General features: G+C 34.6%; 2 protein-coding genes across 2 annotated transcripts; one reads left to right on the top strand and one right to left on the bottom strand.

The window, feature by feature from the left end:
* The first annotated feature begins 4915 nt into the window (after positions 1-4915).
* LOC129298585 (mitotic spindle checkpoint protein MAD2) lies at positions 4916-7303 on the top strand. The gene is made up of 7 exons (XM_054937006.1): positions 4916-5210; positions 5319-5334; positions 5443-5573; positions 6167-6287; positions 6532-6635; positions 6750-6871; positions 6957-7303. Exons 1-7 carry the CDS (start codon positions 5138-5140, stop codon positions 7011-7013), a joined length of 624 nt encoding a protein of 207 aa, XP_054792981.1. The 5' UTR covers positions 4916-5137; the 3' UTR covers positions 7014-7303.
* A 275-nt stretch (positions 7304-7578) lies between these two features.
* On the bottom strand, positions 7579-13473 carry LOC129298584 (trihelix transcription factor GT-1-like). The gene is given in 6 exon segments (XM_054937005.1): positions 7579-8098; positions 8536-8757; positions 10583-10720; positions 11757-11795; positions 13069-13395; positions 13398-13473. Coding segments are annotated over 6 exon segments (1005 nt in total). The 3' UTR covers positions 7579-7895.
* Between the last annotated feature and the right edge of the window lie 33 nt (positions 13474-13506).

The raw sequence follows: 13506 nt of genomic DNA, 5'->3' as shown, positions 1-13506 counted from the left end.
TTTTTTCTCTACTCTCTGCCACTTTGCATATCTGAAGTATAAGTTTGTTTTTATTTTCTTCTCCACATTGTCGCAGGAGCCTTTCCTTTGTTATTATTCTTTTTCCTCTAGGCTAGTCATTGTCATTAAGATTTGATATGACATCAAATATGAATGTTGGGGATTCTTTTTGTTCCTTGCTATTTAACTTCGTAGCTTCAAGCTTTCTTTAAAACACTTTTCTATCAATGTCTACCATAAGGGATCTTGGTTTGAACGTCTTTTTATACTTCATCCAAGATCCATATGCCTCCTCAATTGAGAAGGTCGAGCATGGAAAACAATGAATGTTCAAGTAACTGCTCCTCATCCTCTATTGTTTATTCTCCGTTTTTGTTATTGTTTTTTGATAAAGATGCAAGTGCATCAACAACGTCACTTAGAGGGAAATTCTCTTGTGTATGCCAAATTTTCCATACTTGAAACTTACGATCTCTAGCCCCCCATAAACTACTAGATACACCTTTTTTAGATGACAAACATGATTGCATGGTTTTATTGAGGCTTATTTCCATACTAACTCTCGTGAATTTTCCCCTTTCCAACATGTTGTTGTTGCTTTGATTTTGAGCTAAGGTGTTCAAGTCTACCATTAAAGCCTTTCCAATCATATTTCCCAATTCAAACATAAAATTGCTCAAAATAATAATGCAATGGCAGAGAATAAGCTCAAACTCAAATGGTTAATTTCTTCACTTTGTTGCAATATGGATTAAAATTTGGGCTCCACCTCTAGATGGCTAATAATGGCCTCGAATTATTCAAGGTCCATAAAATAATAGCCTTATACAAAGTTTTTTATCTCCTAACTTTAAAACAATAATCGTTTTCTAAGTTTATGAGTTCTCAATTTTGTGATTTGAGTATCTAAAATAACCTATCTTTTATTTTGCTTAAGTTAACTGGAACCTAGTGAGAACTAAGGCATTCGTTGTAATGTCTACCTTGACTTTACCAATAATCACCTTAAACAATTACTACACACAACAATAGTGAGAAGTCATTAATTCCTCTTAACCTTATTGTAATCACAAAAGGGTTAAATTAATTAAATATTTGAAATACAATTGCAAACTTTTAGGATCCCAAAAATTCTTCAAATTGATAGTTTGAACTCAAATTAATTAGTCTTTAGAAGCATAGGAAGCATGGAAGGACAAAGAATGACATAACACAAAAAAGGGATAGAAAAGTCATTTTCCATACATCTGACATACATGCCACAGCTTGAGGTTTATATGCTACGTATATGACACATAAAGCTTAATTTTGCTTTAATGTCATGCACCACAACTTATGCAAACATGCCGTGGTGCATATACCATTTCATGATATCAAAAGTTTTCATGACAACTTTTTTGAGCCAGCTTTTAGTGTGTGCTATTCTTGCATCTAACATTTAATTGGAGTGATTCAAGCGTTTACGTGAAGCTTATTTGATAATTAAGCTAATTGTACAAGTTTTATTTCAATTTGATATCCCATTTAAAAATTGAATACTTGAATGTAAAATGACCATTTTAAAGTAGTTTCATGCATTCAAGTTGCCCAAATCTCAAAACTTATATTATTAACTAATTTTAAGGCTTGAACCAAGTCAAATGAACCATTATACATCTAATTGAACAAACATAAACACAATAAAATATTATATTCAAGATTTCACCACAATTCCTTGATTTCACACAAATAGGGCCATTTCATGAAATTAAACATATTTCATTACTAGGTCAAATCTTCACAACACATTACATCTAATCACAACAACATACACTTGTATTCCTATTTTAGCTTATTTCCACAATGTTTTCTTCAAACATACACATAAGGCTTAAATATCACAATATACATTACAAGTATAGTTCAACCATATATACATTTATACCAACTTAGTGTTTGTATTAATATTTTAGCTCTTAAACATGTATCTCAAAACATATATTCTCAGGTTAAAATATCAAATACACAACTTATAAAAGTACCACGTAAAATATATGAAATCCCTAATTGGCAATTATATATTTACATGTACGTTCACATACACAACTCAAAATAAGGGCATTATTAATAGTAGACTAACTACTTTTTGACTGGCTAGAACTTGTAAAATAATAACCATAGGGTAAGATAAATGTCTCAATAACCAGAATGATCTACATTACTCATTAATAGGCAAAATTATAAACAAGTATTAAAGTAAGGTATTTAAAACAATTATAGTATATCATAAATAGACATATCACGTAAATAGCATGCAAGATCATAAATTCTATCTAAACCTTCGCTACTCTTGATTGAATTTGTAGACTTTACCACTAGACCAAACCACCTCATCCGGTATGCTCACCTTCAGTGAAAGAGTTACTCAACTAAAGGCACTTTACCACTTTCACACTATGGATTTCTCCTATCACGCATAACTGCCTATATGTCTATGGAAATAGTTTGATCATATGAGTTTTTTTTATCACTTCTTCCCAAGGTGAACTCCTACCCTCGTATTATGATTTTCACCATAATCACCATATCATACAAGACCAATTCACCATAATCATCATGTATGTACAAATCACATTACCACAATTTATCAAGAAAAAATGCTCTAGTTTCAATTTAGTAATCATGCATTAGTTAATACTTTTACTCTCTTATTAAAAAAAACATTTAGGCATGCATCACTTTTTAGTCCACATATGCTCTTATTACTTCCTTAATGTCAAGAAGATCCTAACTACAAAATCTACAATATGAAGCACTATATGTCATTTTTTCAAGTTAACGTTAGTACTTCTGAGTAGAATTTAACTAGATTTAGCTACCCACAACCCATATCATTTATCGTTGAGCTATTCAAAGCTACAACCCACTTATTATTCTCATTAGCACTTATAAAACTCAATTACTCACTTAATCCACTCCTATAACTTCAAATTCCTAAAATCAAGTTAGGGTTTATTCAACCTACAACACCCAACCCCTTAAACTTCAAAAATCACTCATTCCAAGATAAAGAAACTTAAATCAAACTCTTGGAGTCATATGCAAGCCTTTAAGCATAGATCCCTAGCCCCTCCAACTCAAGACAACTATGCACACTCCCAAATCCTGTGAAAACAAGATGCAAAGGTAGAAATGAGGAGTAGAAAGCTTACCCCAAAGTTTGGTCTAACTTAGCTTTCAAGATCACTCAAATTAAGGCCTTAGCAGAACATATCTTTTTTCCTTTGAGCTCACCAAAACATAAGCCTATCTTCTAATTTCTCAACTAAATTTCACACTTCTTAAAGCTAAAATTATACCACATGCCGCAACATGTGTGCACAAGCTATGATATGTGATACAATAAGTAATTCTCACTTTGCCCCATGCTATTCAAACCCAATTCCATCAAATTTTTGCCCTAGTCCAATCTTGAAGCTATCTATGATCCAAAATGTCAATTAACATATGATTAACTTAATTAATTCACAAATTTACTAATTTATTCTTAATTAAAAATTAGGTTTCCAAATTAGAAACTTGAAAAGTTACATCCTTCCAAGGTAAGCATAGTTGTGTCAGTATATCAATAGGCAAGTCCATCTTAAGAAGGGAATCAACAATCTTCTTTTGTGCCTCAATAAGGATAGGTGTCGTTTCCTCTTCCTCCTTTAGCCATTCTTTCATCTGTTCTTCAAAATCTTGTTCAAACTTCTCCTTCCCTGTAAGCTTTTCCTTATATGAAGTCTGCGTTTTTTGGTGTTTTGAAGCATCGTCTTGCATCTATTTCTTCTCACCTTGTGTTTTTGAAGGCTCAGCTTCCTTCATGTCCTCATCCTTAGAGTCTTTTGCTTTGTCTTCCATAACCATATCAGAACTCATCTTTTTGATATTCCTAGCAACCACATCTACTTCCTCTTTTGGCAAACCCCTACCCTCATGTCCAGTTAAAGAATCAATTGAGGCTAAAGGACTCGAGCTCACACTCTTAATCTCACAGCCTTTCTCGCTTATCTCTCTCTGTGCACATCTTCTACTAATATTCGGTGAACGTGTTAACATGTTAAAAAAATCATGTGTAACTTTTCAATTTTTTTCTAATTAATTTATCTGAAGTTGATGATAAAGGATTAATCAAGGAAACTCTTTTGAGATGAAAGTTTAAGAGAATTAGTAGAAAAAAAGATTATAACAACCTATTTAATTAAATTAAATTACCCAACAAGCTAATTAGAGTTAAACTATTTGATGGATTATTTGAAGCAACAAATAATATCATTTTGAAATGGGACTTTTTGCATTTGACTGTAGACATTTCAAACTTTTCATTGATTTCAAATTCATAATTTTTGAAGATTTTGGAGAATACATTATGAAATTTTAAACATTATAATGTTACGGCTAAAGCATATTTTTAGTCATTTAATTTTGCGCCAAATTTTATTTTGATCTTTTAATTTTATAATTTTTTTAAATCTTTTAACCCTAATACTGTTAATTTCATTATAAAAAAATTATATATTAAACTTTCAAACATAAACAAGACGTTCTCAAATGTTGATATGTTAAGTTTAATTTTTTTAAAATAATAATAATTGATACAAAAATTAATCATTTAAAACTATTGGTATTAGAATTAAAAAATTAAAAAAATATTTTTTAAAATTAAAAGTTTAAATTAAAATTTTATATAAAGTTAAAGGATCAAGAATGAAATATCTTTGGTTGATGAGTAATAAAGAAATAAAAGTGGGATGTGTTATGAAAGTAAAAGGAAAAAAACGATACCCCCAAAAAAAAAAAAGTCCATTCCAAGTACCCAGACCGTTTTGTTTTTCTGGGCGATCAACATTTGACCGTTGAAGACGCACCAATTTTAAAAACCAAAACCAAAAACGGAACTAGCCGTTACGCTGATTATCTTCGAAGCCCTAATCTAGTGCGCCTCTTCGTGCAAGTGTTTTACAAATCGCATCCCACCAGTTTTGGGTTTTTTCTTCTATTCATCGTTCCTATTAATCGATTCAACCAAATCTCCCGCTTTAACATCATAACTCATCCGATCCAGTATCATATATTCTTGTCGATTCGAACATAGCCTCCTCTGTTTGCAATAGACATGGCCTCAAGAACAGTCGCTAAGGATATCATCACTCTTCGGGGTTCTGCTGCGATAGTTAGCGAGTTCTTTGGTATGTTAACTCTCCTTTGTTCTCTCGTACCGATTCCTTTCATCCAGAAATGGTTTGGGGTTTTCCGATCTGATTTTTTCTTTTTTAATTTTTATTTCTCCTGATCAGGATATGCTGCCAACAGGTGATCAATTCTGAACTAAATCTCTCTCTCACTATCTCTCGCGCTCGGTTTCAATTTTTTGTGTGGTTATACTGATAACAATTATTTTGATTGGAAACCTTGTCTCAGTATTCTTTACAATCGAGGAGTTTACCCAGAAGAAAGCTTTTCGAAGGTCAAGAAATATGGCCTCCCAATGTTGCTCACACAAGATGAGGGGGTCAAATCTTTCATTGCCAATCTAACTGCTCAGCTTACTCGTAAGGCCCTAATTCCTTCTTGTTATTCGACGATTGACGGTGGTTGATTAGCGTAAATTGGAACTTGAGATTTATTTGTACTAGGCAAAAATAGTATTAAACTTGCCCGCTTCCTTATCATTTTGATGCCGCCAATTCCAACTGAACTGAAGCACTTTTTGTTGTTTGAAGCCTTTTCTTATACTATGATGGGACATGATTCAAACAATTCGTGGAGTGCCGAAATTTTGGGAACTGTAAATTTATAGCGACTTGGTAGTTATAGGATTAAATATATTTCCAGTTCATCATCTTCTTAATGCTGCCAATTCCAGCTGAACTGAAACAGAGCAGTATTTTAATGTCTGGAAACTTTTTTCTTAATGCCATGCTTGGAAGTGATTGAAGAAATTCACAGAATAACTTTATTTGGAGGCTTTAAACTTACTTCGACTTTATCATTGTTAGTATCAACAGACCCACTGGCCTTATCTGTGCTGTCAATTTCAACTTAACTGTGTGTGTGTGTGTGAGTGAGAGAGAGAGAGAGAGTAATTTTGATGTCTTAGACCATTACTGACGATTGAAACATCCGAATCTCTCATGTTGTGAAGAATGGCTTGAAGCTGGGAAGTTACAGAGGGTTGTCCTCGTTATAATGAGCAAGGCCACTGGTGAAGTCCTTGAAAGGTGGAATTTCAGCATTGAGACCGACTCTGAGGTTGTTGAAAAAGGGTAAAGTAACCGAGTCTCCATATGAATTTTCGTTGTCATCTTTTGTCGGGAACTACGAAACACAGGCACTTGAAAAATGAAGCTTTGTTTTATTGTTCAGACACTTGAAAAATGAAACTTTGTTTTATTTTATGGACTTGTATTAGATGAAACTCAACAATATGTTTTTCGTCTTCTTATTAATTCTAGTGTCTGAAGTACTCTGCTCTTCATTTATGCTTTTCTTTTTGATTTGATCTTTCAGTGTATCAAGGGAAAAGAGTGACAAGGAAATAATGAGAGAGATACAAGCAATTATGCGACAGATTGCTTCAAGCATTACCTATTTGCCATGCCTTGATGAAACTTGTAAGGAATCGATAAGCATCATGGATAGAAAACTTCCCACCTCTGCATTTTCCCTCGTTTCTTCCTCTTAACTAAAACGAAACATAACATCGATATGGGGTCCGCTTGTTTCAGGTGTTTTTGATGTGTTGGCATACACTGACAAAGATGTGGCGGTTCCATTCACTTGGGTTGAGAGTGATCCAAAACTTATTGCAAATCCACAAATGGTGAAATTGCATTCCTTCGATACCAAGGTGAGCAATCTACATGCAGTTCAACTACTTGTATGTTCTGTGGTCACTCACAAATTCCCCCCCCCCTTCTTATTTTGCAATGCAGATTCATAAAGTTGATACTCTCGTTTCCTACAAGAACGACGAGTGGGATGAACAGTAGATTCATACTTATTTTCCTGATTTTGTTCTATTCCTGTGTTTGTCTACCGTGAATTTCTATTCACAAATTGTCAGAGTGTCTTAGGTCTGTCCATGCGTATGATGGTCAACCCAATCTGAGACAGTACAAACCGCTTTTCTGTTGTATTGTTCAACTTGTTTGTGGCTGCAAGAAATGTGCCACGTATGCCAAAATTGTAGTTGACTATGATTTCGGTTGTGATGATAATTCCGGGCAAACACTGATCAGAGTGTGATCGTAATAGAAAATTCTTCGTTAAATTAGTATAATGATTCGTTAACTTCTTGGTTATAATGTTCTTGTTTAAAGCTCAGGCATTTGCTGACAGCGGATAAATAAAGGGGTTTCAAATCACATCATCTGCTGCATTTTTGCAAACCCTAAACCCACAAAAGGGGGGGAAAATTCCCTTTGATATAAAAAAATTCGTGCTATTTTAATGAGAAATCAGATGAATTTGCAAGCCATCTTGAAAATTGATTAAATGCTCTTGCGACTTGCTTTTGTCGTTTTACACCCAAAAAAAAAAAAAGGACACTTGTGCTGTCGACGAAGTTCAGTTTCCAGTTTCCTATGATATTGGAGAGGTCTGTAATATTTTTGTCGAACACTGCGATATTTTTCTAACAATGGTAACTTCTCTAACAAGAAGATTATAGCACTAGAAATTGCTTATTTACATACATGCTGGATCTACAGAGAACAGCATAAACTATGCACATCAATATTCCTACAAATATACTTCCAAATAAAACCCCATGATTGTGCTGCATGAATCTCAAAGAGATATATACAGTCCCCTAAGTTCTCTAGACATATTAAGCGGATAGCCGAAGATTGACATACCATGTGCACCTGTCTTCAACTCACACCACGGTACACGGCACCAGGTTGAAGATCATCCAAGTTGTCAATGTTTCTATATCCATCGAATTCCCTTAGACAAGTCCAGCCCCGTCGGGCCATAAAATCACGGTGATCTTGTTCGGTGTAAAAGATTTTCTCTTCAGTATGAACATGGATTTGGTCAGACTCATCATAGTGGCATACTTTAATGGCCATTCCTGCAATCATAATTTCAAGTCTTACTCAGCAAGCACACACTTTGAGTATGAGTTTCAATTTTTCACATGCAATCAATCGTTCAGATTAATAATGGGACCACGAACTAATGAGCTGATCACCTAGCAGGAAATGACAAAGTTTACTCCATTTTTATTTGTGTGTTTGAAAGAGTTTACTCCTTATTCATGGGTTTCGTTGCTGACTGAACCTAACTTCCTGGCACTGGCTAAAAGTTACATGATTCAACAGAGCAGATTGCTCAGTAATTATTGATGGACTAACATCAATGGCATTAGGTAAATCAAAATAAACCAACAATTATTCTCGCTCCATTCCATCCTCAGCCGTCTGTGCATGGAAGTAACGCACTTGTCAGAACCAACTTGTGTCTACAAAACAGAATGATTTCTAGAAGATTTAAATAAGCTTAATATACCTTCATCAAGGTGAAGAGTGTAATTTCCTAGAGGCATATCTCGGTCAAGACTCCTTATTATCTGGTATTCATCCTCCAACCAAAACAAACGTTTGCTTCTCAACCTAAAAGCAGCTCTTATTGCCTCTTTGATGGCTTCTGAAGTACCATCAATGCCTATTCTTCTTGTATAGTCGCCCCATTTGACTGTTATAACCCTTCCACATGATTGACCTTCCCCACCTGCTAAAAATATTAAAGATGAATAAACAAGAAAAGTATTAAGATAAAGTCAAATGCTTCTACAAAACAAAATGCTTTAATGTCGCCCAAATTTCCATTTTTCAGAACGGAAAATCAAATAAAATAGCATTCAGCACCAAAATTTAAAAAAGGATAATTTTGGAAACTTCTTAGGAAAAAGAACATGGTTTATAAAAACAAAATAGGGTTTAGGGGTTGACTGTGTGTGGGAAATAGGCACCTTACAAGACCCGTTTGTTAGAACATTTACTCTAAGTTTCTACCCAAAGTTAATATGGCCTTTATTGTATTATAATTACCCTTATTAAGATAAATGAATAGATGAAAAAAATATTAAGGTAAGGAAAAAAAATAATTTATTTACAAGGACGAACTTAACCTAAGATGAGAGCCTAAGGCATATGTAACAGTTAGAGGACATCAAAATTCACGTAATTCAAAAGGTAAAAATGTGTGTTACTTGGTTGGTATTTTTTTAAGGAAAATATATTATTTATTTTCATAATAATGAAATGAAAGCAAAATGAGTGAGCTTACATTGTGCCAAATGCCATTCAAAATCCATCATATTGATTTTGACCATGAGAACTTCACCTCCATGAACACACTTGTTTGAATTAAATATGAAAACAATGACTTCAGCCCTCAATAAAGAACATGTTCCATGTCTTCTAATGGCACTGAGTCTGATACATTCAATTTCACACAAAGGCATCATATTGCATTACATTCCTATGGCTTCCTTTCATAATTTTTGGGCAGATATGCAAAGCAAATTAAAACCAAGAAAGGGAAAAGAAGTACCAGGCAAAAGAAAGAAAGCGAAGAGCAAAATCAAGGCAAAGCCTATCACTAAGCAAAAGCAAGTCAATCATGTTATGCTCTTGCATCATCCACTATAACGCTAGCATACCAAGAAAATGAGAACAAAAAAATAATAATAATAAGAATAATAATAAGAAATAAAAGGAAAGAGAAGAGGAAATAAAACAGGAAAGTACAAGAAAAAAGAAATTAAAAAAAAAACAACACAAGCATTAGTCCTTTCAAATCATATTGAATTCAACCCACTAGGCGTTAGTGTTGAGTCTGATGCATATGATCTCAACCAAGAGAGCGTACGCCTTCCTTGGATATATTGGAATGTTAGAGAATGGGATACAAGATAAAGGAGAAAAACAAGATGTTTTCTACCTATTCCTGCCCATATTGTCACGAGAAGGGATGAAACAACAACAACAACAATAACAAGCCTTATCATGTACGATGTCAATGAGAAGGGATGAAAGAAGAAAGAAAAAAATTTCTACCTTTCCAAGCAAGCTCTAATTCTCTCTTTTCTATTCTTCTCTCTCTCTCTCTCTCTCTCTCTCTTTGCACCTCAATTTTCTTGTCTCCCTCTTGCTCCAATTCTTTTGTCTCTCCCCTCCTCCTTCCTCCTCCCTTATATAGACACACATAGGGTTTATCTCATTAATGACTCAGCCTCACCAAATCAAAATTATTTTCATCATCATTGATTCAAATCATGAAGGAATCAAAGATCATATAAAAGGAAGGTCTTAAGAATGCATAATCTTTGAAATTATTATTGGGAATTTTATAATCTTTGAAGGTCATACTGATAAAATCACTTGACAAAAAACATGGCTCAACAAAAGTAAGTCACTTCAAACAGTTTCATATGTATTACTATTAATTGAGAACCTTTAGCCATGCAACATTAATATTTCCTGTTTATTGTCACTTTCTTCTCTCTTTGTGATCAAGCACACATCAAACAAGGAATCTATATATAGCTTACCGCTTATAGGAGTTTCTCTCCAACTCCAAGGAGGAACTCCACTTGTGGCAACAGTATCAGCTGCAGTAATTGCAAGAGGATGTTCATCGTGATCCAAACGATTCTCAAGATTGAGTGTTGATCTGCCAGTGGCTGAACCTGAACGCCAGGTACTTGAGTAACATGAAACATACGAAGTGCCAAAGACTACCACGGAAGGAATAAACAGTATATGTGTAAATGAAGTCAAACATTATCTAATTCAAGCTTTTTTGAAAAATAAGAATACTTCAATCAGTTTACAGTTTTAATGTCTCCTCTAAATTGGATTAAATGATGATGATTAGTGTTAAATCATTCTTAAACATTAAAGGGCTGCAACAAACAGATGCTAAGTTAGGGTAAAAAACCGATAGAGGACAATTTGTAATAGTTTGAGACAAATTGTAAATTACATCACTAGCCTGGAAACCTATTTATAATCACCGAACCCAGGAATCCCAAAGTAAAATAAAAATCCCCTACAGGAAAATCAATTTCACAAGGATTACTAATTTTACTTTCTTTCTTTCTTAATGTTTCCTGCATCAAATTGCATTTAGTAATACGAATACTTCCGATTGCTATATGAAATATGAACCAAAAAAGAAAAAAAATCATCATCATCATAAAGTTAACAAGTTTCCATGCGCATTATCATGACCAAAAAACCCTTCATTCTCATGCTCTAGAAGCATTTCATTATTTATCCCACTGTTCCTATCATCACGTGGAAACAACCACTAGTTGCCGACAAACCTCAATTCCACATGCATATTTGTGTTCTTGATCCCTTGAAGATATTGAAATTCTCAGTAGTAGTTTTAGGGATTGTAATTGGGGAGTTTTACCCTGGTATTTGAAAGGTTGGTGGCAATTATTGAAGGTAGGTAATAATAGTTTTAACTTTTCTGTTAACGTACCAGTATTTAACCATCAGACCATTAATACCAAAAAAAAGAAATTGATGGAAAAATGATGCAGGTTTCATGCGATCTAAATGCAGCAAACACTTACCAGTGCAATTGACTAATAACTAAAATCAAAATTCCACAATCAAATTATGATCCTAAATGATATATAGCAACCATTATCAAATATGAAATTTTTCAGGAAATCAAACAAAATTTGGAGAGGAACTTTTATATTGATATACCTTCAACAGGCCCAAAAGAAATGCTGGTATCCTCCATACCTGTACAGCCACATAACTAGTCAAACAATCTTTTTCTAAAGGAGAACGGAGTAAGTTCATAAGCAACAAACATTAGAAGGGCATGACTACCACCAAAACCATGATTTTGATGGTTTTTCAACATGAAACCAAACATGCACTAAAACTTCATTTGAATCGGAAAGCTATCCTGGACTGAAGCAAGATCACCATTCAACCTCTAAATTTTGGGACTATAATTTCTGCCTGATGAGCCACATACAGAGTTAAGCATCAGCATGAAACAATATTTTATCCCTGAAGCTCCATTTAAATTTCATTTTTGTCCCTAATGTTTTTTCAGGTGTCCCTTCCTATCCTAAGGTGACAGTAACATGATACTGCAATCGTGGATATATTTGATATACTATTACTATAATAAAATCAATGTAATAACCTCTATCACAAGAAAAAGGAGCATTCTATTTATAAATTCCTGCATGGCAGATCCAATGAATTTTTTTTAGAATCTCCTAGGCCACTAAAGTGGTATCAAAGCCGATGTTTGACCATGATAGGTATATGGTGACCCAGGTCTGGCGATCGGGAGGCAGTCACATAGAAGCAAAAGCTCAATGGTAAGGCTCTTGTGTCAGCATGTCATAAACCCACACTTAAAGGAGATGTTGGGATCAAGTATGAAAAGAAAGTAGAAAGAAATCGCACGTTGAATATATTTGGATGGAGGGGAAATATATAATGGGAAAAGACCATAAACCTAATGCCAGAGGTTTTGGGTCAGAGGAATTATCAAACTCACATATTTTCTTAGAAAAATATACAATAAAGAGAAATGTACTGGATCTCTCCGATGTCTGAGACACCCCCAAGTGCCAGCAAGCCTTAGAGTCAGCTGGTTTTTTGCAATTTTTGCTGAAACTTATGAATCCTATAAATCAAATAATAGAGATGCCATCTTGTCTGCTCAATTTTTTCAGAATTCGGAAATGATTAGCGGATTTGGCGTCATGCATAAGGCAGTCTTCTCCAATTATAACTTGCACAAACAGTAATAATTTTGTTGTTTAGCCTATAGACCCATTCCCTTTTGTGAGAAAAGAAGTACAACCTAACAAAACGATGGCAGGATATTCATGACAAAACCAAATTTGTTAGAATTCAGAAACGATAGGACAATAAACAGCTGAGCAATGCTGCTCGGAACAATCCCTCTTCACAAATGTGCGAATCACCCACATAGATTCAGTCAGGCAAATCAGAATTGCAAGTTGCAACACAAGGGAACAGTGGATACCTTTATCAGAGAAGTGCATATAGGATTCAACCTTTGGAGGAGTAAGGCTCTTGTAGCACACACTCTTGCTCCTCTCTTTCAAAATCTCCTCGATGTCTTTGTAATACGACATCTTAGCGGACCCAGCGCCCCTATCTTGATGCTTCGCCTTCTTAAACTCCTTTAGCAGATTTCTCCACTTATCCGTACACATAGTCGGAGATCGATCAAATCCCTTATCTCTCATCTTCGATGATATTTGTTCCCACAAGTGCTTATTAGATTTGGAGGTATTAAAACAGCCATCCATTTCCCGACGAAAAGCAATGAGATTTCTCGTCTCGTCTTTACCCAAGTCTCAGCGCGCTTCTTTGGCGCCTTAATTTCAACCTCGTGGTCCTCGCCACTACTGTCACCGAGGATCATTTGATGGTGCGGAGGTTGTTGAAGTGGCGGCGG

This window comes from Prosopis cineraria, unplaced genomic scaffold (assembly GCF_029017545.1).
Source record: "Prosopis cineraria cultivar Desert tree isolate PC_DT_omini unplaced genomic scaffold, ASM2901754v1 PC855, whole genome shotgun sequence".
In the NCBI taxonomy this organism is placed as follows: domain Eukaryota; kingdom Viridiplantae; phylum Streptophyta; class Magnoliopsida; order Fabales; family Fabaceae; genus Prosopis; species Prosopis cineraria.
Note: the sequence above shows the minus strand (reverse complement) of the source record. Positions and strands in the feature narration are given on the sequence as shown.